Source organism: Cyphomyrmex costatus, unplaced genomic scaffold, assembly GCF_001594065.2.
Source record: "Cyphomyrmex costatus isolate MS0001 unplaced genomic scaffold, Ccosl1.0 scaffold135, whole genome shotgun sequence".
Classification (NCBI taxonomy): domain Eukaryota; kingdom Metazoa; phylum Arthropoda; class Insecta; order Hymenoptera; family Formicidae; genus Cyphomyrmex; species Cyphomyrmex costatus.
The window spans coordinates 497,798-523,955 of record NW_017275337.1 but is presented as its reverse complement, the minus strand read 5'-3'; the positions used below and the strand labels follow the sequence as shown (position 1 = coordinate 523,955).

At 34.8% G+C, this 26,158-nt stretch overlaps 2 protein-coding genes across 2 annotated transcripts in view; both read right to left on the bottom strand.

Moving 5' to 3' along the window:
• Positions 1–9,970, bottom strand: part of LOC108782794 (beta-1,4-N-acetylgalactosaminyltransferase bre-4) — a 110,923-nt gene extending 100,953 nt beyond the window's left edge. Inside the window, exon 1 of the mRNA XM_018551160.1 lies at positions 9,718–9,970. The gene's annotated coding sequence lies outside the window, so the exon portion shown is untranslated. The remainder of the gene's footprint in view (positions 1–9,717) is intronic.
• Positions 9,971–11,293: 1,323 nt separating this feature from the next.
• Positions 11,294–20,121, bottom strand: LOC108782839 (uncharacterized). Its single transcript, XM_018551220.1, has 9 exons — positions 19,855–20,121; positions 18,718–19,587; positions 18,041–18,311; positions 17,378–17,905; positions 14,450–14,621; positions 13,314–14,030; positions 12,741–13,014; positions 11,971–12,294; positions 11,294–11,560 (listed from the first exon to the last, which is right to left on the bottom strand). The coding sequence occupies exons 1-9, from the start codon at positions 20,119–20,121 to the stop codon at positions 11,294–11,296; spliced, it is 3,690 nt and encodes a 1,229-aa protein (XP_018406722.1).
• Between the last annotated feature and the right edge of the window lie 6,037 nt (positions 20,122–26,158).

Sequence of the window (26,158 nt, the reverse complement as noted above, 5' to 3'; positions counted from 1 at the left end):
CAACGGCGGAACAATGGGAAATTCGGCGGCATTTCCGCCTCCGGAACTAATAACGTCCGTCGCGCTTACCACTGCACAAATGAGCGAAAGATTTTGTTAACTGATCCCTTACCTGTATAATCTCCATGTGTACATATCACCACACGGGTCAGCGGATTTCGTTTAACTGCCAAATTGTATATGTGTTTTAAACGCGAATCTTCTTTTTCTCTTTTTTAATAGCCGCATCGGAATAAAACCACTGCTTTTAATATTACTGTATAATCAGCATAATATTACTGTTTAGAAATGCGTACAAAATATACGTATAAAATAAATTCTGTATGTTTATTTACAATCGATATCGGAAAATATTATTAAGTCCTTGAAATACTTCAAATGATAAAATAATACAAGAATATATATAAAATAAAGCGAATAACTTTTTTTGCGATTCAGTAATCTTTCGAAACTTTCGGAGTGAATTGTCAGTCTGAAGAGTGAAATTTCATCTTTAAAGATTAAAAATTGTGTTACTATTTTTCAAGATTGGTTCAATTTTCTTTAGAGTGACAATCCACTCCAAAGAATTTAGAATAATAACTCTTTAAAAGATCAGTTTTATAAAATTAATATAGATAAAAAAATATATAAATAAAGAAAAATAAATTATTAATATCATGTTTAATATGTCGTGTCTAACGTATTTTCAAATAACGACTCTATGTCGAGAAACAATTTGAGGTTACTCATGCAAAATTCAGCATACGTCGGGGAGCGATTCCTAAAAAAAAAAAAAACCGATTGCTGAGTTTCATCGCCGGGGACATTACAGACGAACGAACGTTTCTATCGGAAAACTATGTAGGTTCGCCATCGCTGCCGCCACTGCCACCGCCAAAGTAATATTTCGCGAGTACTTTCACAAGTTTCGTCTCTCGTAATGCCGAACACGTATTGCGTATCCATCAACCACACAAGCGGAATGCGCCTCTTTTCCCTCCCTAATGGCCCACGTACTTCCTGTATAAAGCACTTCGGATGCCGTTCGTTCTTTCGAACTTTCGAAAACGCACACACAAATGATCGAGAGCCAATGGATATAGATCTTTTAATAAAAAATAGTAGTAACTTCGGTGGTGTGACCACGAATTGGTACAACGCTCGTCCCAAAAAGTCAGGTCAAATTCTGGTAGAAACATTTTTCACAATAAAATTATTCGCTGATTTCAGATTCTCATTCATATCTGATTACTATTCTTATAGAGATGCTTTTATTAGCATCAAAAATTATTAAATTGTTTATCAATTTAATAAAGTAATATTATTGTTCTGAATTTATGACCCTTCTGATAATTGCATTTTAAGACAAAAAATTTCGGCGTATAATTTACAGAATCAGATATGTATATAAATTCACACAAAAACATTTAAGCACTAAAATCCACTTTGACTGTAAATATAGAAGTTCTCTTATTTAATTAAAAAAAAAATAGTTTTTTATTTCCTCTCATCTTTTATAATGCAAGTTTTCAACATTCTTATCTAATTTTTAATGCTCTTTGTATTTCTTAATTTTTATGTTTTATTTAGCGCTATCCTGTTAAAGTCTTTTGTAATTTTCTGTTAATGCCCTTTATGAAACTTCCCACGCGTTCAATCTAAATCTTCTATCTAACTACCTGTCTGTCTTTTCTGAACAGCAAAGTCTCAAGTTTGCCGAGAATATATTGACGAACTTGCGGAGGAGTACCGCGGCAAATTGGATGGAATTTTCTATGTTAATTATCTTCTCGTTTTGCTAGAGGCGCGATATTGATTTTCCTGGCGTCCATTCGTGGTTACGTTCTCATCTTCCACTTTATCAATTTTTGGTAGAAAAAAGACTGGCCTTTATGTTCAATAACGGTTCTTTCTTCGCAATTAACCTCAATTGTACGTAGAAACATAAGAATAGATAAATTATATTATACGTATAGAGGTAAACAAAAAATCAAAATGAAATTATATTCCTGAAAATAAACAACGGATTATTTTAATTAATTTTGATATTATTTCATAATTATAAAATATTTATAAATTGAATATATTTAATTACACCCAATATTGATTTTGAAATTGTATATTAATTGTTTACTTCAGTAATATACCCTCTGTAATCAACGTGAGAATAATATTAACTTTTCAAAAACGAATACATCGAGATGCTCTTGTTTCATGATAATTTTCTTAATTTTACCTTTAATTTTCTATTTCTCTCAGGTTGCGCACGTGTCGCGTATACGTTACGAGACACTACCGATCCGTTATATAGTTTTATCTTGGGAATGTATACTATATAAAAATCTGTGCATTTATAATATGAATGCACATTTATGAATGAGTACCTTCTCGAGAGATTATTCACATTAAGCTCATAATGACATCACGACAAAACACGTATAGTCGGATACGATTAAGGATCAATTGAGTTTTACGGCCAGCATCATCCGGTCAAAAAAAAAAAGAAGAATAATTAACGTTAATATAGGAAATGCTGAAAACGTGATATTTCGACAGCGAAAGAATCCCAACGTAATCTCTCTCGCTCTTATGGGTGGAGAAGTTTTTTCGTAACAACAGTTGCGCAATAAACTTCTAATTACTTTCTGCTTGCCGTACAGACTACGTTCGCGATCGATATGTACTTTGCTTCGCGAAGTATCTCTATATCGTGCAAAACTCCACGAACGAGCGAAGGGTATTCCATTCGTTAATGTCTCGTCGTGTTTCACCGGAAAAAGATGCCGAGTTAGAAATTCCATTTACCAACCAGATCTTGCAACTATCTATATTTCGTGCGCAGAGCACAAATGGTATTTTTTTTTTCAGTTATTACTAATTTTTTGAAAAATTCGATTCTATAAGATCTAAGAATGTAATTTTAACATTTCAATCAATGCATGACGTGTGAGAAGCTAAATATTAATGTAATCCTCGAATCGCTCGATATAAATTGAATCAAAACTCTTGTCTGTCTGAATCGATAAAATTGAACAATGGTAGACGAAGAATATATATATCTCTCACCCAAATATCTAGACTCGGTCGGTTACGTTTTGAAATCGATGTGACCCGATATAAGCGTACAATGGTTCGATGAAGGCGAACCGAACATGTTCCTAACAATGTACCGCTTCCTCTCTACATATTTAAACGTTCGAATAGCCCGAGGAGCAGCGACAGCAGCCGGGACGGTAGTCGACCAAAATTGAAATCGCTAAAGGAGAAAAGCTCCTCTATATATCGATTGCACGCGAAGGCTGCTAGACGTGTACCAATAAAGTCAACTGTGATTGAATGAAAGAACCCTCGAATTTCTCGTTGGTGCACAGAATAAAAGTAGGAAAAGCTTTGGGGTCAAGGCTGAAACCTTACTGAGAATTCGCGAGAGAGGAAATAAATTGAAATAACTTGAAAAAAAAAAAACCTTCCAATAAAAAATGATTATTCTTGACAGACTCGCGTATTTTACTGATATATGTACAATTTAACTTATATAATGTAATTGTATAAGAGTTATTATAAGAATGCGCAATTATACATTTTTATTCATTCATTTTATAGTATTCTTCATTCTACATATATCAATGTATTTTTATTCGTATATTATATAATATTCTTGGCTGTTAAAGAGATCGAGAGAAACGAACGAATTAAATTTCTTACGCGGTAATCAAATCTTGTTTCCTGAAAATCTCACGATTATAGAAGTCAGTTACAATCCTCTTTACAGTGAAAAGCTTGTCGTCGACTAATGTTATCCGCGAGATTAATTCACCTTTCGCAAGAACATGACACAGCTCTCTCAATCGCGACGTCGCGTCGTAATGGCTGGCGAGAGTTATGGCATCAATTATACTAAAGCGATAAAGTGTCAAGTGCTACATCTGCGAGGAATAACAGCGACGAATCGCAACATCTGTCCTTGTCGTGTTCGCGCGATCGATATATCGCGCCGCGATAGCTTCCCGGTCGCGAAAGCATCGTCGTTAGCAAATGATTTGGCGAGATTTCTTGCTCATACTTAATAAGCGAGGAAAGATAAAGAAGCTATTCGGAAAGACGGAGGGGCGGCTCGGTTCCGTTCCGTTCCGTAATTAAGTAATTCTCCGTCGAGGCAAACTTTCCTCTTGTCTGTCGGTTCTCTTCGACGGAATTGCATCCCTGATTAAATTACGTTGAAGCAGCCGCGGAAGCGAGTTCGGTGTCGACAACGGAAACAAGAAAACAATATTGATCCACTTTACTAACGCGACGTTTTACTTTGCAAAAGAAACGCGAGAAAAAAATTAACCGAACTGATTTAATTGTCCCCGGTAAGTCAATTATATTATTACACTATGTAAAAAAAACTATTATTACTAAATTACATTATTCTCCCTTTAGAATTAATAATAATTATTCTTCATTATGTATATAAAATGTCAAATAAATATAATAAATAAATATAATATATATCATTTTTAAATTAAATAATTAACATGTTTAAATAAATAAAAAAATATATGTTCATGTTAAAATATACATTTATAGTTATTTTATAGATTATTTATGCATACGTGTGTATGTACTCTTTGTATATTATTATATAAATTAATATATATATACACACGCGACCAAATGATTTTTTGTAATATGCTTGTGACGCATAAAATGTTTAATCTTCTCAAAAACATACACATATATATAGTATATAATTCATTAAAAAAGTAGTTAAAATATCATCTTGCAGATAAAGTTTGTCATACAATACACTAGGGAAGCCAAAGCTGCTGCGTGAATGAAATAATAATATAACGTTCTTAAGGTCAACAAGCAATTAATTAAGTTGAAAACATAAATCCTCATGAGAATACTATCATCATAAAATATTCTAGCACATATTGCACGTGTTAATACTTTCAGTCGAGCAATTTTCTCGAATTTTATTTTTAAACAGTTTTTTCTGCAAAAGATATTAATACAGTATTTGCAGAAAAACAAAACAAACGTTGTACATTTCATATCTTGTTGAAATAGAAATGTTTTTGCAGATTCTTGTTAAAAAAATAATAATAAAAACTGTTTCAATGTTATTTGAAAGTAATAGATCAATGCAACTAAATAAATTACTACTAGATAAATGACGACAAAAATGTTCAAAAAATAGTTAATAAATATACGATAAATATCACAGTCTCCATTATTAATAACATTAGTAATACATCTTCTTACGAGTTTAAAAAAGTGTATTTATAACAAAACAAATCGAGTTCCAGTAGGAAATTCGAGCTTCCATCGCATTTTCATGTTATCTGAACCACACGATGAAATTCAATGTTGCAATCATCGTATCGGATGTATAAAAATAATATGTGAAAATTATGGAAGTTGAAAAAAGCGAAAGAGATGTGGTTGTACAAACCGGTTTACATGTAGACGCGATTACACTAGTCGCACAATGAGTCGCAACACACTAATAGTCGAGTATCGTACAATTCGCGGTCGTATCAGAATCGAGGACCGCGGCCGTAATTGTATTATATCCCAGAATAATCGAAGGGATCGATTGAACATTGGAGGAGCGTTTGGACGTGCACAATACCAAATACGCTACAAACATAGTCCGTTCGATTCGGACGGCCAGCTTCCATGTATAATCGAACCGCGAGAGATAAACGATTAATCACAGCCACGTGCCTGATAACGATTGCCATTTCGACGATCTTACTGGCGATTTCAATACATTACGAGCGACTAGCAGCCATAACCGTGACGTTGTCACGGTCACTTGTCGCGAAAGCGATCGCTCGTCATTGTTCCGGTTAGTGGATATTTAACGATCGGTACATATACTCGTGCACACGAACAATATGACAATTATTTAATTATGTTACAAACAGAGTGTACTCGAGATCTCTGATTCGCTTATACAGGAAAAACACATACTCAATGAAACGCCAACAATTATAAAATTCCATATTAATGTTACTTGCGAAAACAACCGGCCGCGTAAATTAAAATTTCGAACGAACCCACGTATTAATATGAGAAGAGTAAACACACACAAATGTATAAAAAATCCATTAGCGTAAAAAAAAAATCCTCTTTTTTTATTTTCCTGCTTCCATCTCTGAAATTTATTTCATGATGGATTACAAAAATAGTCTCGAAAAAAAAAATACGACGAAAATTATTTCAATTAAATTTTCACTCATCTTTAATTAAATTTTAAATCATTTTTAATTAAATTTCAATATACCTATTTTTAGTTCGATCCCCCTTAGTACCGATATTACGTAATAATTTATAGATATTATCGGGATGACCCTTAACACAAAATTTATACACGATATAAAATTACGAAGTATAATATATTTCGTTTGTGCGACAGTAGCGCGTATCGAAATTTATCGAAATTCTCTATTTATCCACCACACAAAAGCCACAATCGAACGCCGGCATTAATTACCACTGCACGTAGGACGTAACTAATGACTCGTAGCATAATAAAGTAGAATTTGCTGCAAAATTCGAATTTGCCAACCGGTCCGACAGAGAATCGAATTTGTCGTAATGTATCGAATCGGCGCATACAATGGTATAACGCTCTCGTAACGATTCGATGTTATAATCGTCGAGATTTACAGCGCCCCATTAGCGTACAGAGAACTCATCTCGTTTTATGCAAATACGCGCAAAAAGCATGCGGAGTTGCGTTTAATCACACGCACGTAGGCACACGTGTCGCTCATTTTCACGCTTTGTTCACCGTTATGTCGAATATCGAGTTCAAACGAGCATGATTACCTCTAATCATTTATCTATTGACCGATTGTTTATTTTATTTTATTTTCCGTTGATCCCGAATAACGTGAACCATTAAAAAGAAAAAAAGAGGCAGACACATACACTTGGTACACAAATTAAAATTTTATCATACAGAGCTTAACTTTCATAAATTCTTAAAAATTTTAAAAACACATGAACTAAATAATGAAAGAATTTTGCGTCGCAAAGGTAGAAAGAGAAAGATATTTATCGTTATAATTTTGTGCTTTTAAGCTAGAAAAATGGATATTTTTTTTATAAAAAGTACATATTTATCACGTAAGAGTGCGTGTTTTATATGCTTAAACTTTCTTGTTGAGTGCCTCCAGCGAAGTTTCGCACGATGTCGGGCATTATTTCGAGTCTCCCTCTCGAATAAACAAGAGAAACTACTCGCGGCATGAGTAAGGAGGGTAAGATCCACTCTCTTTCAACGATGAAGCGAGAACTATTTTTTGCAGAGAAGAAAAAGGCGCAGAACGTGCTATTCGTCCCCGTTCTGTCCCCGCGCCTTTATCGACGCGCAACAACGCTTCGTCTCCGCGGATTAAAAACATACTGCCGCGCATTTAGGTCACTGTGCACATAAGGGTTCCTGCATTGTTTTTTTTTTTTTTTTTTTGCACAATAGCCTCACGGTAATTTTGTTTCAAATTTCAGATTTTATGCGACCGACAGACACACGGAACGGTTGAAAAATATTCAAGTTGTCGCAATCGAAAGTGATATTCGACCATTCTCTTTTATTGCAGTAATTCGTAGTTATAAATTCGTGATAATTTCCAGATATTCTACGTTATACGTGTCAATTTACAACTTCATTTCTTCATCAAATAATAGATTTCTTTTCAATGATCTTCATATCTTAAATAGGAATTGATATATAAACTTTGAACTTCTCGGTTCAGAAACTTTTAACTTCTTCAATTTATCTCCCAAGTTTAAGAAAAAGATTAAAAAACTGATAAATATGAATTCTCCAAACTTTTTGCTGCCAATAGCCGCGTGACTTAAAAATCTGAATACCGCTTTCGTTAAGAGTCATTTTACTACGTGTTTTCCTTTTGTTACCTACATTTGTTGTAATAATTCGCAAATAAATTGATAAAGTTCTTAAAGTTTGATAAAGTTAATTTGTAGTTTCAGTCTGAATATCATTTTCTTAAAAAGATAAGTTTCTTTTTTAAACAAGAATCAATGTACGAACTTTTAACAATTCTAAAGCTTAAGAATAAGTTTTAAAAATATTTTTAAAAAGTTTCGTTGAAATAACTTTTCACACATTTCATATTTTATTTACTTTTTTTTTACTCCAAAAGTATATTAACATTTCTTTAAAGATAGTAAGGCAAACTGCTGTTTGAAAATTCGTATTGTAGTTTCTACATATGATTAAACAACAATTGAATTTATCGTTATGTATTGAAACAATTGTTGCATTGTAATATTAATAAACATATAACACAGATCGACTATATAACATTAACTTTATAGCAGATCTCGTGCTCGTTAAAATCGACCGTGTAAATTCGAAATTAACAGATTACAAAATACTCTCAATTGAAACTATGACGTTACGGTCTTCCGCGTTTGTCTGTACAAAGTTTGAATTCGACATGGGAAAAGTAATCGTGCCCGGACATATTTGTACGGTCGAAAACGTGCCAAATTACATCCCCGGAATTCCGGAGCGATGCTCCACGGGTTTAATAAGCGACGAATTGCAGCGTATTCGCGAACTTATTTCTACAATCTCATTTGGCCTGCGCGCTCTGCGCATTAATGCAAAATGCGCGCGGCTACGTACTTTCACGTGTGTGTCTCGTTAAACAAAATGAATCGCGTAATTTCGGCATATTAACTTTCCTGCAGTATCATAATCCGAGAAACGACGGTACGCAGCCAAATGCACGCGAGTGTTTAATACGTTTATTTTAAAATCTCTTCACGAAAGAGAAAAGAGGAAGAGAGAGAAATATACATCTCAATTGCTTGTCACTGCACGTGAGCTAAAATTGGCCGATAAAAATGATATAATTGAGATATTACGCTCATCGCGATTATATATATAGTCACGAAATTGTCCGGACAATTCGCCAATGTAGAGATTTAAATTGCTGTCGACTGTTAAAAATTGTATAGTTCCACGCGTTACAGCATTGATAGTTTCAATTAATTATCCAGATATACGTATAAATCAACAGTTTGAAGAAATCGTCGACGATATCATGGCGCATTGTCTGGATAATTAATTAGTCTCGCGACATGTATTTCATTCTATATATACTATACTATTTTTCTTCGCGTGTTCTGTTCGAAAATTAAATACTCGGCATTACTTTAATACAATATATATACCATTTATATTTTTAGCGTGTATATTCGATCACTATCCATTTCAGACAATCTGCATCAGAATTCGAGGATAGAATCCTATTGCAATTTTAAACGCGTAATATAAAAAGGATAACATAAAAAAAATTGTAGCGTCAAAATACACGCGTATAAAAAATATTCATTAAATTATCACAATTACTTGATATGATATTCTCTGTATATTTATAAACAGAATGCATCGCCAGAATATATACGTAAAAATACCATAATATGTAAACTACACAATATAAATATAATTGTATCCAACGGAAAAGAATAAAACCAAAATAAGAAAAAAACCATCAAAATAAAACCTGATGCGAAACTTCATATTTCGTTTGGACGAAAAATAGTTGTCGATTCTTTTTTTTGATCTCTTTCTCTTTCAGCAGTTGCAGTGATCTCGATAATCTCTCGCCATCAGCTGTCACGTGAATTCAGGCTGACGTAATCTCTGTCATGAGAGATAAACAATAACGTGCGATCAGACACAACACAAATGATACTCACCTTCGTCGCGCAGCAACCGTAGTCGATCTTCGATTATCGCGTCACCGTCTCCCTGCCACCGCGACGACGTGAACGACACGCAGCATCTGGAGCATCCAGGTGGAGAGCAAAACGGAGGGGCGCCAACCACGGTGTTACATCCCGAGCGCGCGTGATGAACGCGCCGACGTCGCGTCGTGCCGTTTCGTCAATTCGACGCTCACGGATGTGCATATACGAGATCGAACGAACGAACGAAAGAACGAACGGATAAACGAACGAAAGTAAACACGGTCAGCCGGAGGGACAGACGGACGGCCACGTGATCGCGTCGCGTCGGATCGGGTGGCGTCGTGTCTGTTCGTGCAGCTTCCACAGCCGGCCTTGTCGGTGAGGATGGGTGAGGATGGCCGAGGCCACGTTGATTCGGTTCGGAGTTGAGACGCGGCGCGCCACTCTGCGCTGCTCCCGAATTCTACACGTTCTTTTTCCCTCCCCTTTCCTCGTTGTTTCGTTCTTATCGAATTATCGGCGCAACCGGCGGCCGATCGACGAATCGCGGTCGTCGCGCCGGGCGTGGATAACGTCGCTCGCCAGACGACGACGACGACGACGATCTCTTGTCGCAGGGCGAGAGGGGCGCGGAGCTACTCCGATGATCTCCACCGCGGAGGACATCTCGTCGCGAGACTGTCGCAGCGCGACCGCGGAGCGGACGAACGTCATCGCTCGCGATGGCGCCGACGGAAAGGCGATGCGCTGATTGGTGGAACCGCCTACGACTCGTCAGCCCGGCCATGTGGCGACATCTGACAACGTCGGCTAAATTATTCGTATGAAAAGACTTGCTCTTTATGGTAAATTCGAAGGGTAAGGTTGTGCAGCATTTATGTATGAACATAATAATCTTAAACATATTTTACGTGTATGAATTCATAATAAATGTTTATAAATATATATGGATAATAAATAAATAATAAATACAATCTATAATATATAATATTGAATGGAAATATTTTTATGTCATGTATGACTTATATTTTTATGCATTTGATAATAGATATAATCTGTGGATTATTGAAATTTTTTATTTGGTAAATTTTGAAAGCTGTCGTACAAATTGATGAAAAGATATATATGTTTGCAAATATAAATACGAAACGAGATAAATCGCAGATTAAAATTCTTAACACTTTTTTGTACAGTTAGATAAAACGTGTATTTTATAATTTAAAATATTTGCAATTTACTTTTATACTCGGATTGAATGAACAACAGCTTTAATCAGGGTGCACTAGTGCGTTCAGTCGAATTCGAATGTATTTCTTTATCATTGCACTAAAGCATAAAGCTTCTATATCGTTTATAATATTTTTATTTTGCAGTACTAAAATCAAACAATGATATAACTTCATTGTTTCTGTATTGTGTTATTTAACGTAAAATAATTTAATTACATATTTTACACAGCTTGTGTTACCTACATGAAAAAAGTTCATGTAATCTTAACGCAAACGTCGTAAACAATATGTGAAAATATCATGTGAACGTAATCTTGTTGAAATATGCAGTTACAACTCTGCGTAAATTTTCATGGTTACGTCATTTGATTATCCTTGTCCTTCAAGATACTGCGGAGCAGATCTGCCATATTTTTGGAGATAAACTTGGAAGAAGCGCGGAGTAATTCGCACATGAAGCTGTGGTTCACCAGACGATGAGCTAAAACAAGGTCTTTTTCATCATTCAACTCCTCGTCTCGTAACTCGTCATATACACGTGCTATTTCTTCGCGAAGACTCACAGTGGTTTGGAAGAGATCTGCTTGCGACGAAAGCCACGGTAGACAAGTGGACAAAACCGTCTAAAAAGAGGATATTTACTTTTAGAGGAGCTCCATTTTTTAAATCGTACAACTTTTCCGTCAATGGAATTTGTGTGTTTATTTCATTATGTTTCTTGACTTAAAAAATATGACACACGTACACTGTTTCAGTACCACTATATAGTGGTTTTTCTCTGTTCTGTAAAAATCAAAGGGGACCATCTAATAAACTAGACTAGATAAAAATCAGATGTCATATTTACATGACGCTTACAGTGCGCGTTTACGTTCACTTTTCCAAGTAAAATTTTATTTTTAATTAATTGTTGCTCTTCCAACTCTATTTTAATATTCAAAATAAAATTTATCCTCCCGGTGAAAAGTTTGTTTTTCCTTTTAAAGGACTCTTGCTGATAATTATTCGTGAGAGCAAATGAAAGAGGTTTTACCAGACAAACATCCCGCGATAGCCAAAAGATCACTCTTTCATCCTGCTGTATCCTCTCATGATCTTCGAGCGTTTCATCTCCGATTGACACGAGAGTATGCTTGCGTTCGTATTCGTCACTGATCGCCGATGGATCTTCTACAACTAGGTGTTCTGCTATCACTTCCGGTGGCAAAAGCTCAGCCGGATCTATCTCGCCCGTTCCATTCAACTGCTGGATCATTATCCGGCGTTTTGGACTTAAGTCATGATCGTGGAATTTCTCGTACAAAGCGACATTCTCTACCGTTTTGTTTATTATGTAATTCATAATTTCTCGTACTATCTGGAACCGGATATGTGGCTATTTATATTACAGGAATTAATGTTATTTCTCTCTTTTGCGATCTTTATAAAAGAAAATACGCTCTCTTTATTACATATTTTGTAAAATATCAATGTAGAATTTTGATACTAAATTCAAATACAATTTCTTATAAATACTTTGTTATAAAATTACTTGTTCAAATATTAAAATATTCTGTTTTAATCCGAAACAATATATCCTATTATTTATTTATAGTAAAAAGTGTTCACGTTATTTAACTTCAGATTCCAATAAGGAATCTTTATCATCTCCTTTCTTTCTTTTTTACAGTTTACTTTATTTGTGTCTAACTATTTTCTTTTTTTCTCTTTCACTATCCTTTATTTCCTTCATCGCAAACGTAACAAGTCGATTCTAAATGATAGTGACTTCGTAAATCATTATTAGAATGGATTTCAAGTTACCTCGTTAGCCTCCTCTCGAAGATGATCCCGGCTAAATTCCAACTCCTTAACACGGCGCTTCTGCTCGACAAGCTCTTCGACGTATTTCTCACCTTCTATTGTATCAGTACAAACTCTAGCACCCATGGCAAGGGAGAACGCTTTTCCCAGACCTTGGATAGGATTCTCGTCCTTACAGAAGGCTAGCAGCATGGCGGTATAATGAACCGAATCTCTATTTATCAGATACATGCGATAGAGAAGTTCCTTTGCCAGCATCAGTCTCAATATTACACTGCGGAAGCAATTTAATCGAAAAAGAGAAGTGAAATATAATGAAATTTTATGTACTTCTTGAATATATTTCAAAAAGCATTGTTTAAAAAGTTTTTCAATCAAAACTGTTTATAATTGAATACACAATTAATTGAAAGCGATTAATCGATCGTTGGCGGACAAAAAATTAAAATAAACTTTTAAAAAAATTTTAATAAAGAAAGTTTTAACAAATAGTTTTCAAACAAATAGTTTTAATCTTTTTTAATTGTCTACGTCACAAATTTTTATTTCGTTCAATTTGCGTTTTCCATGTACCCAGAATCATCCTCGCTCCTTTCTATGAAATCATTTCCCAAACTCGAAAAATGCTCGCCTAATTGTGCTTCCTTGCGTAACATTCTATTCTTTAATGTATCGGAATTGCTGTGATCAAGTTTTTCATCCCAAAGACTCTTGTAAGGGGTGGAAATTTCGAGAAACCACAAGGGTGTCAAGTGGAATTGTTCGCATGTGACCACCTCTTTCGATTCAGGATCATGCACCTTGAAGGCTGCTCGTGCTTTCAGAATATCCTGATGCGATGGCACAGGCAGATCCATCGCATACAGGACAAATTCTCGCCATTCGATGTATTCGGTGGTGCCGAACAATCGTTCGACCAATATTTCGATATCCGGAGGTCGCAGCTGCCGCCAAGCGCACGGCACGAAGGGCGGATAACAATCCTCTTCACCGCAGGATACCAAGTCCTGGAGGACGTACACTAAGACGCGTTCACTCACGATTCCATGCGGAGCGATTCGTTGGAAAATGTCTATCAACCGACCAAGTTGAACCATTCTGAATCGTAGAGGTGAAGATGCCTCTCTGATCGGGACATTGAATTGTTCGCGATGTTCACCGGCAATATTTGGTTTTACGACAAATTGATCGCCGTCTAATAGTAGTTCTTGCTGAATCGGTCTCTTTTCCTCAATAGCAAAGCAAAAAACATTCGCCATTTCGTCGATACTTTCGATTTCACGTTTGTATCTAAAAATATATATTCCTTTATACATTACATTTAATTTCTAAAGAGTAATTTTTTATATGTATATGTATATGGTATTATAAATAATATTAATTAGAAATAATTAAATATATATAAGGAACCATTTTTTAATCTAAACAATAATGTTATAAAGTATCTATAAAAAGCTTCGTGATGTTTTAAAACATTAAAAATGATGTAATTATTATTTAACTTATAATTATGAAACAAAGCGTATTTTTAAATTTTCAATTTCATTAAATTTTAAGTTTATACGAGCAAATAATTGATTCTAAAACACTATATTTATGTATCAAATATTTCCACAAAAGTAATTTACTGTATTCATTTTGCGATCTCGTTACTTGCTAAACTTGCTAAACAAAAGATTAATGCGATAAATAATTCTAACTAAATCAACCTCTCGACGATATAATCGTGAATGCGGTGGAAGGTCTGCTTCAAAGTATCCAAAAGAAAAGTCACGTCTGATCGAGCAGCTGCATTCAGCACATCCAATCTCTGATATATACGATCGATCTCGAACAAAACGGCGTACCGTCTTTCCTCAATTAGATCCCGATTTCTTCTCGCTAGTTTGGCGAATGTAGAATCGGCCGAAATATCTACTTTGCTTTTAATTTCGGTTTTTGAAATCACGTCTTTCTCTTCCTTCTTCAACATCTCCAGTATCACGGACGAGATGGAATCCACGGTATTTCGCACTTGGCGAACATTATCTTTGATAGTATTATAAACGATGCTCTGGTCAGGATCAAAGCTCTTCGATACATCGATTAACAAAGTTTCGATTTCAGTCTTAAACTGATCCTTATTTACGATTCGATCGGACGTTTCGATCGATTCGGACTTCGTTTGTTTTTCATTTTCAACCAATGAGATTTCCTGAAGAACATCCTCCAATTCGACGTTATCGAGAACAATTTTAGGAAATTGCGATTCTTGCAATGGTTTCTGCGACATAGAAGTGTAATAATCTTCAAGGAGCTGCATAGTGTCGACGAATCTGTCAACTTCGGTTTGCAAAATTCCAATGTACACATTGACGAGAACCACAGCTTCCATCAAAGTCCACTGATTGCGCAGCGTACGTTTTCTTTCTTCTTCAGCCTCATATCTTCGCACGTCACACAGCTCCCACAACTCCTTTCGAAAGTCATCGACCTAACGCGGAAAATTTAACACTTTTAACAACGAATAGAGAATAATAAATGTAATTCTTTCTATATCCTGTCAAAGTAAAAAAATTTTATATTGAAATTAAATTAAGATTATTAAGCTTTACAGAAAAGCCATTATAGTGGCACTGAAATAGTATCATATTTTGAGATAAGAAATATAAAAATAATGAATTATAACAAATCTTACTAAAGAAAAATGTAAGATTTTAAAATAGACCCCACGTTTAAAAGTTAATATGAATAAAAACTTAAGATTATAATAACAAATTCTAAGATCTCTTTTTCCTCACTATTTTACTACATTATTATTTTCTGTGCGTACCCGACAGTGTAACTCGCATTTCATGTCTAAATCTTCCCTGAGATCTTCATCGATTTCATTAAAGGCATGATGAAAATCTTGTAACAAAATCTGCCGTTTATCAGGTCGATTAATGAATGTCATCAAATTCCTGAAGACAAGATTTCTGTAGGGTATAATGGCTGACATATGCATTCTTTTCAAAGAAAGAGTCTCTTTCAAATTTTCTATATAAGCTTGTTCAACACTCTCCCAAAGTGTAGCTAAAATTTCGAGTAAAGCTGCAGGCTGAAAGAAGTCTAGCCATTGCCAATTGCTTTCTCCAGGTTTAGCGTAACCATTTACTAGCTGTGTTTCAGGTTCTAATTGTAAATCGCGGCTTTCATCTTCGACATCTTTCTTTTCTTCGTATTCTAAGTGTTTCCATTTGGATTTCGGTATCAAACGTTTAATAACAGCCGTTTTCGAATTAATAAGAAATTTTTGTTTATGATCTATCTGTAGAGCCTTTTTGGAAAGTGCCAATGGTGATTTCTTTCCGTGAAAAGGATCCGCGATAAATTCAGCTAATTGTTCCAAAGTTGGAAGGTCGAAAACATTGTAAAAAAATCCATATGCAATATCTTGTTTAGCGTAAAATTCGTCCATCGAAGTAGCATCGTCAGGTAGAGGTATACAAAGCTGTTCTTGACTGTCTATTGTCTTCGACTTTGGCATTACCTTAATATAGATTGTCATAAACGTCGTAGAAGGAGTATCATCTTTTGCTTTGAAAATCGGGTTCGGCAACAATCTAGACTGCCTATTAAAATTACATCTACTTTTAGAAAATCCATATTATGCAATAATGAATAATTCATTATAAATTAACTTTAATTGAAAATAACGAGCGAAATCGAATTGACTCTACAAAATGTTATTATGTAAAATTTAAAAATAATGATTCAGAATGCTTTTTATGTCTGAAATTCTAGAGTATATCTAATACGAACTGTAGGCTAAATACACGCGAACATCGTAAAAACGTTCTAAATGAATCTGAACATATGGATTAAATACCTTTTCAGAATTAATATAACTTACAAAACCACAAATTAATTTTGACATAAAATGATGAAACGCGCCTGTATATAGCGAATGTGTCGACTTCATCACTCTGAAACACGATCCTGACTGACGAAGGATCGATGTCGTCGATGTTGACATCAGTAAGATTGACAGGATCGGGAGGTATCTCACATCCTGTTAGTGCTTTCTCTAACATCGCCATCTGTTCGTAGGTATTAGGATAATTTATTAATGCCCATCCCTCGACATCTCCGATTCCTTTTAAATACTCAATCAATATCTTCGTATTCAACTCGTTCGAAATCGGTTGACCCAACGTGAGAAACTCGTAAGTCCATTTGCCTAAATATCGCAGATAGCAATCAAATAGCAGTCACTGTTATTCTGCAATCTACAATAAATACATATCTTGGCAATTACATTCCTAATGTTCATTATATTCATTATTAAAAAATTAATTCTCGATGCAGTTCCACTTTATCTTTAATAAACTGTATCTATACGAATTGTTTATTGAAAATGGCATCATTATTATCGTACAGTACAATTTTAAGGTTGATTACAAAATTACTTTATTTATGCTATTAATTAAATAATACACTAGGCACATTCCCTAATTCGATTGCTCTTATAACTTTCATATAAATGAATATAATACAATGTATTAATAAAAAAGTTATGAGCAGTAAGAAAAGCATTTGAAGAAGAAAGTTGAGTATGTCATATCGAAAAGATGTTTAAGGATTAATTATTATTTAAACTAATTAAATTCTTCTACCTATATACGCGGTATCGCTTAAAATCGGGTGCATATCATCATAAGGTATCTGTCTAGGCGTTTGCGTTTGTTTCTCCTCAGCCACGTTTTGTTGGAACGTTGTCGACTTCGCTGATCGTTCAATCTTCTTTGGGTGACGCTCCCTTGAGTCATCCTTTCTCTTAGCTTCCGATCTCTTGATGTCTTTTGCCGTCGTCGAGATGATGTTGAGATCGATGTACTCCACATCGACCATTTCCCGCTTGTAGCTCTCCAGACAATGATTGATCGCATCTTCCATCGTCAGCAAACGAATTCCAGTATTCTTCAGCAACTCTCGCAACTGTTTGTGCATGGTTGCATTTGCTACACCCAAAATAATGGCTGCGACCTTGACTCTAGGCACTGGACAATCCATTATTTTGGCCGGATAAGGATACAAGGTCTCCAATAAACGATGAACGATGTAACCAAGCACAACACAACCCAATCTGTAAACTTCTTCAACTTCCTTTTCTTTCTTCGGCACAAATTGATCCCAGGGTGAAGCTAAATCCCGATAACTCTCAAAGTCTGCATCGGTCAAAGATTGCTGACGTTCCAGCTGAACTAACTTTTGATTTTCTTCAACTTTTAATGTTTTTCCAATCTTTATTCTCTCTTTGTTTCTTATTCTTTCCTTGCTATTCCCTTTTGCATCGTTCTCCTCATTTTCATCCACTTTCATCTCTTTTTCATTTTCCTTTATATTTTCTGCTTCGACATCATCAAAGTAATCCATATGTCCGAATATTGGTTGGCTTTTCAGAAATAACATTCTCCAATCGTTCCAAATAGAATTTGGGATATGATTACCATTTGCCTGATGATAATCAGCAATTTTTACTGCGATATCCACGAAATTGTTTATAATTTCTGAACAAATATCGTAATGTTTCTTTTTCATTCTGCGCACCTTTAAAATGTAAACATTTTACATCAGCACCTTCCAATGAAAATTATTTATACATTATGAGAAATGTATCATAATTATTTTTTATGTATTAGTAATTAAAATTTATTATAATCTCTTTTTATTTGTGTATTTTTAAATTTAACATATATGTAACTTATAAATTTTGTTAATAATTTTAAAATATTGAGTTTTATATATAACATGTCACCTTTCGTTTATGTGTTACAATGAGTTTCTCTTGTTTTCTTCTATTTTTAAATTGAATATTTCTCTATTCTACCCTGTATTTAATTTCGCTTAATATTGTCAATATCTTATAATTATTTTATGTAACCATTGCTTATATTTTTCTTCTTATTCCTAATAGAAGAGATTTTGTTCTAGGGTATAATAAAATATTACCTACCTTTTCATCGTGAATTCTCTGATGCAGTTCGCGCATTCTACAGACCTCCATTTCCACTTCTTCTCTCTCTTCCTTTATTGTTTCTTCATGACGATATTGCTTCAATCGTAGTTCGTTCTCTTTAGCCTTTAGCAACATTGTATCAACTATCCTACGAGTCTCCACAATTCTATTTCTTAAATCTCGCACCTCACACAGCTTCCTCAACATCTGTTTTTCGTAACGCGATTGATCCAATACTCGTCTTCCCAAAGCCTCATCAAAGGATCTATCCTGTTTCCTCAGTAATTGTTCCCAAGCATCTGCCATCATCGTTGTTTGTGTCTTCAGCTTCAATTCGTGACATTTAACCGTTTTCTTGCTGCGTTTCTTCAGGAAGTCAACATATTCCGCAGCAGCTGTGGGATCCTCGATACAGGATACATCCAAGGTTCTTTTCGAGGGACAACACTCGACTTGGTATCTTTTCTTTGTCTTACAAACCGGATGTTTACGAGTAAATTCGTCTAGCATTTCGCTCTCTTTCTGTTTCTTATCCGGCAACTTTTCCGGAACAAAGTGCTCAATCGGCTGTGTCACAGGATACTTCATGAGGTCCTCAAATCGCTCTCGTTCTCGTCTACAGGCTTCCGTGATCGCCCAAAACTTATTTCTGTGCCAGAGGACAGTATCGGCTGCCTCGACCAATGGTGCCGATAAAGGGTGTTCACGTGGTAAATAAGGGACTAGGTCTTCAGACACTGTAGAGACATCGAATCTATTAGGCATGTACTTTCGCTCTTTCTGAAGAGCGATAAAATGCAATCGGTCCTTGCCCTCGAGGCTCAAGTAAACCTTGTAGAACAGCTGGAGAGACGCTGCACCTTTACCCTAAAGTGTTGTTCTTATACAGACCACCTTACAGCATAGTATCTAATATCTTTATTAAAAAATATGTAAATTAATAGGAATTTATCTATATTAAAAATAATATTTGTTTTTAATATAATTTTTTTTCCGAATAATAATGTTTACTTTAGAAAACTCGAAATTGAAACAAAAAGTTTTTGAATTAAAAAATTATTTAAACGTTTTTTTTTCCTTATCCGGTTCACATCTTTAAATCTATTTATTGTGCTGCTTCTTTTGCAAGGGTACTTTAGAGATCTCTTCAATGCATTCATCGCTCAGCGTGACATTGATGAGCTTCAGCCAGATTCGTAGAGTCCTCAGGTTTACTCTACACAAAGCAGGATCTCGCGTAGGAAGAATGGTGCTTAGTTGATCGCTATTGATTATATCATAGCTGTGCAGAATCTGGGCCAGTAATGTGCCGTCTCTCGTGTACCGACCAAATGTATCCGGCGTGAGATCCATGATCGCACCTAGTCTTGTACGTAGCCATGCTTTCAACGCATCGGCCATTTGTGGGAATTTAGCGATTTCGTAGAATTTCGAACGTCTTGGTCGTGCTTCCGACGTTGACGACGTGATTCAGACATTGCGACTTGACAACTATAATCGTACGAAATTAGCATCGTATACTCGACGTCGTCTGATAATCGAACGTCAAATTTCTTGGAAGGAACGAAAAAAAAATAACATGCAATGACAGTAATAAAGCAATAATAATAATAATAATGTAATTGTGTGTTTGTATTTTTTATTTTTTACATTTTTTTACGCTTCTAAATTTTAATTCATTTTATTATATTGTTAAATTTTAAAACTATATACTGTTTATTTACAGTATTTAAAACTTAAAGTTTTTGAGTTTTATTTTACAAATTAAAAAAGATGTATATTAATAATAGAGAGGCAGAACATAAAACATGGTGCAAAGGTGAGGAAGAAGTCATAGAAAAATGAAAAGCCCAAGTTTGGTATTTTAAAACATCAATTTAAATAACCAATAATTCATTCACACATACACAACATGTGGTATATATCTCCTTTAATATTAAAAATTAAAACTTATAAATCATGCATATAAAAAGTGTGTAACCTTGTTGCTTCTGCTTTTCTTTTTTATTATTCCCTTATACTCCGCTGCATATACACGTTACAGGCCTATAGGTACAGACGGTATAGATAAAGAAAATCGTGGGTCGTCAGCTTTTCTTTATTATTATCGATTTCAGATCAACAGCAGCATCGTATTGAGCATTGGTTCGGCTCGCCAAGAAATAATATACTGATATTTCGATTCCTCTTGAGCAAATCGAAAAACGTAAGATCTTGAGTTGAGACTTTCATAGGACAAGTATACACGCGTGAGAGGATCATTCACGCATGGTATTATCTAGTCTTACGCAAGACGAAAACGGATGAGCATGATTCTTCCGTGTTTTCTTCCCAAGAGAAAAAAATAGGTACTATAAAATTAAATATTATTTTTAGAAATTGAATTAAAATTTTGTAATAAAATATTGTTATATTTTAAACTATTTCGTTCCGAAAATATGGTATAGTATTGTTTAAAAAATGAAGTAAAATTAAATGAATAATTAATCAATTATTCAAATAATTCATCTATTAATTAGATAAAACGTTATAATATGATTATAATAAAAATTTAATAATAAAAATTATAGCTGTAATTTTTTAAGTAACTGATAATTTTCAATAAATCTGACTAATTTTATTCATAGAAAATTTTAATGTAATTTTTTAACTATTAAATACTAACATTGTCATTCTGTAATATTTTTATCATTAATGTTCAGTTTTTATTAGCTTCTTTAAAATCATTATTTACTTATAATAAAATAGATAAAAATATAAAATATTTGAAATTAATTTAAATACTATAATATAAAAAGTTAATGCGGCTCTGATTTTCAAGTTTAAGAATTTATGGTTTTTTAAAATAAATTTTTTATCAATTTTTTTCTGATTCATTTTTTACAATGTCTTTGCTGTCAAGTTTTGTGTGTATGTATATTCCTAGAAAAATTCAAAAAATAAAGTAAAAAGGTTGAACAAATAAATTTCTTGATATGACACAACTTGACATATTGGTGTTATTTCTACAGGTTAATGACGTGCAATAATGACTCTTACGAAAAATTTCCCTCGTATCAAGTATATTTCAGATTATTTCGATATCTAAGAGAATCAGATAATTGTTAATAAAAAGAAAGCAAATATTGTAAAAAGGCATACGTACGTCTAATATTTTTATAAAATGCAAATATCGATATTATGTTGTAGTGATAATTCTGTTGTCTATCAACGCGTCTTGCAAAGGTTTCTGTGATTTCCGAAATTAATTTTTTCATAACTTAAGTACTCCGTCGAAAATAAAAGTACGGCCGTTTCGTAGATTCATTATCGCGCGATGCTCGTGAACGGTGTCTATAGAAATGGAAAGTAAGAAACACGGTGGAATCTTTGACGAGGCTCGATTGTGTAGCCTGGTCCATATTAGGTGGTATAATTAAGTACAAATGACACGACACTCCTTGGATTTATTCTTCGTTTACTCGATACTGTTGCACTCATTCACGTCTAATTTGACTCTCATCATTCTTGTCTCAGTATATATTCCTCGATACAATATAATACAACCATAATAGCAATGATCGCAATAATAATGGTAATAATTATTAATTAATAATATTAATAATAATAGTAATATAATAAAAATCACCATTGTCTCCACCATCGTCGTCGTCGTTTCACTATAATGTATTTATAATATTTATACCGTGTGGTGTGTGGATCCATACAATTACATCATCGTATCGCCGCAAGTATAAGTATATATAATTACAATCACTTATTAATATTCACAACTTAATAATCGTTCACCACTGTTTTCTTCTTTTTTTTTTCTCATTTTGTTCTAGAAACAATGCGCAATTATTGTGTTTGCCCCGTTCTGCCGTTCGTCTATCGTTCACGATCATCAATTATTAATCATTATTATTGTTGCTGCTTAATTGTATATACAGAAGAGGTATATATTCAATAATATTAATTAGTATTAGTATTTATAATAATTTAAATTTACGCTTCACACGTGACTACTGTGTATGTCTGTGTCTGTGTGTGTACGTGTATGTTGGTGTTTTTCTTGAAAAAAAGAACTCGCTTTACTTCCATTATCTTTTTCTTTTCTTCTGCTTTATTTCACCGTTTCTTACATATAGCCAAATGTATTTTTGAGAGCCTTCATCACAAGAGTAAAATTTTCCAGTGAGATCTTTCTGTTTTGGATTTATTATATTTTAGAAAATTATATATTTTACTGAAAATTGCTCTCGCGCAAAAAATATCAAAAATACTCGTTAAAAGAATTATTACTTTAAAAATATAATTCTTTTATTTAAATGGATACCTAGCGAAACTCACTTAAATTTTTTAGGCATGTAAGAGAGATTTTTTACTATATCAAAATTAGGAAAAATAAATTATCCGCTTTCGGAGAAGTAAGATATTTCAATCTAATAAAACTCTCACGAATACATCGGGCCTCATAAAGTCTCCGTCTACAAGAACGAATCCAATGCCCGCCGGATCTTCAATATCCCGATAAAAGATCGTTAGCGAGGAAACGGGCAAACACCGACGTCGGGATTTCTAGATATCGATCATTTCAATCTATTTTCAAAGATAATCCGCCAACGTCGATTTTCGCTGAGGACGAGGCCGGAGTCGAGTAAAAGACTCCAAAAGAGTCACATAGATCGGAAGAAGTACATTATTGCTCGGGCGATTGGTTCTCTCCCCTATCGGTAGGGAAAAATCACCGGGAGCATCGATCGGCATTTTGGTTTTGGTGGATCGTTCGGTCAAAACCGATCAATAATCAACTAACTCGCTCGCGGAGCAATTCAAAATCCGATGCCAGTAAGACAAACGTCAAAAAAACAACTCTTTTGCATCGTGCGCAATAAGTCTTAATATTTTAATCTGATAAAAATTTTTCGCGAACTGTGACGGACGGGAGATCTCCGGTCAGAAGGAAGTTCAAAAATGTTCCGTCTCACGTGGCATCGAAGAAAATCAATGTTTGTTGAACGTACGCCGATCGATTTCCGATTTCTTACGATTTCGTACGCGCGAAACGAGAGAATCGCTCTTTGGAGAAAGAGCGCTCCTTCTCCTTATGGCGACACCGAAAGTGTCGGATTCGCGACGGAATCCCACCGCCGGCGTTTCCAGCGCTACGTTTTTCTACATACGAAAGAGGGCTTGATAATTACCTAGAGCCTAAGTGATAACGTAGACTGCTACAGTTTATTCATGTGTATCCCTGTTCTGTGTTGTATGTTTCCTCTTTAACTCCTCTCTCTCTCGTTCGCTCTCTCTTTTTCTCTCTCTATCTCACTCTCTTTCTCACTAACTTACTCTCTCACTTGTGTCCTAAGGATTAATTTACTTTTATAAACTAAGACGTCGCCTATGCGCGATATCTATCTCATCGCTAATTGTAGTTTAGCAACATGGACATTATTATTTTGTTTCTCTTTATCTCTCTATCTGTTCCTTTCTTCCTCCCATACCCCATTCCATCCTCCCTTGCCCATCCAAGTTCTACTTTATCGTCCAAAATATTCCATTTTTGTTTCATATTAATCCCCTTTATATCGCGCTAAGAAAAAAGATTATCAATTATACCACACGCGCACACACATACACCCCCACATGCACACACAAACACATCTTCTCTTGTTTTCGATCAATTTCTTAATTAATTGTTAGTCATCCTTGTGTTAATGAGAGTTTCTGCCAGGTATCTCCTGTCTTTTCTCTCTCTCTTCTCATTTATACTTTAGATTCTATATGTATGTATACAATGTACGAATCAAAATTTTCCCTGGTTTCGGAAGCAATTTCGGCGGCTGCCAAGACATTGACGGGATCATCGCGAGTTGAGAACTCGATCCTGCTTCACGAACGCGCAATACGGTCGCGGTATCCTCAAATGATATTGAAGTGAGGCCGAAAGCGAGAAGCGACAAGAGTAAGACACAAAATCGCGCTCGGCAAAGAAACAATTACGCAATCGGTTTAAAAAAACAATGAGGTAAAATAGGATAAACGAGTGAGAAATGCTATCATATATTATAAAAGTATAGTAATTAGCGAATAAATGAAGCGCACTTGGGGCAACATAATAAGTCGCATAAGAATAAAATAGAAAGAGGAAGAGAAAAAAATAATTTATTATATTTAACAATTATTAAGATTGAATCGCTTGCAAACATGGAATGTTAGTCTTTAACATATGTATTTTTCTGATTCTACGTTTCCGCGTCGTGCATCAATAAATTTGTTGCTTATTAAATTTCGATCTTTGAAGACATTATTTTAAGAGAACGAGAAATCTTCAAAAGCTTCCATTTGTTTCACGGATACGAAATATTTACGATAAAATAAGAGAATTTTAATGTCGCCAAGAGAGAAAAGAATTAGTATCTCTTTTGCTCTTAAAATGACGTCTTCGTCTACTTTTATCAGTCTCTATCCTTGTCTCCTATCGTCTTTCGGTCTCAAGTGTTCTAACAAAAGTGTCAAGAAGGCACGTGACTGAAAGATACCTGCTATTCTCTACAGTCATTTCCTCTCGCTCCGGTCGGCGGCGATCGTCTACTCCGTTTCTTCCACTTTTCTTTGCCACCGATATTGCGCGTTCTTAGCGCATTCGCTGGATTACAACAATCGTCGTATACAGTTATGCTCTAATAAGTATTGAGAATAGTGAGTTAAAATAAGTTCCGAATCGATCGTGATTGATCGCGGCTACTTGAAGAGACGCCGGGGAATCGTGTCGTAGCGCGGTTTTTTTTTTTTTTTAACGAGACACACCGGGCGGATACATCCCTCTCTCCTTTTCTCCTTTCTTCTCTCTCTACATGACTCTGCAAATAGTTTCCTTTACTCTTCTTTTTATCTTTATTATTATCCATTACTATTTTATTATGTTTACTTTACTCGTTATATCGTTACTCGCTATCGTTTATTATCCTTGCTACTACGTTTGTTTTAACTATGAAAACGAGAAGAATGTGGTACACGAGTTGCCACAACTACGGTATGTACGTACGTGTATCTATATCTGTGTGTGCGCGCATGTCTGTGTGTAGGTGTGTATTTTTATGTCTGATTGCCTACGTGTGTACACACACACAGAACATTGATCGAGGACGATGTCCTCCGGTGTGATCCGGGTCGCGCCACCCCCACCCCCCTTCCATCGTTCGCTTTGATAAAAGTTTCCGAAACCGGGCAAATGTTATTTATCACTTCGCTTGCTCTCGCTTTCACTCTCTCGCTCTCTTTTTCTCTCTTTTTTACGGCGTATATCCAAAAATCTTTAGAAATTCTGTCTTGCGGTATATATAGATACAAATATCGCGGGGAGAGATTATCATAGCGAATATTACAAAATTCTCAGTTTTTCTCCCTCTCTCTCTCTCTCTCTCTCTCTCTCTCTCTCTCTCTCTCTCTCTCT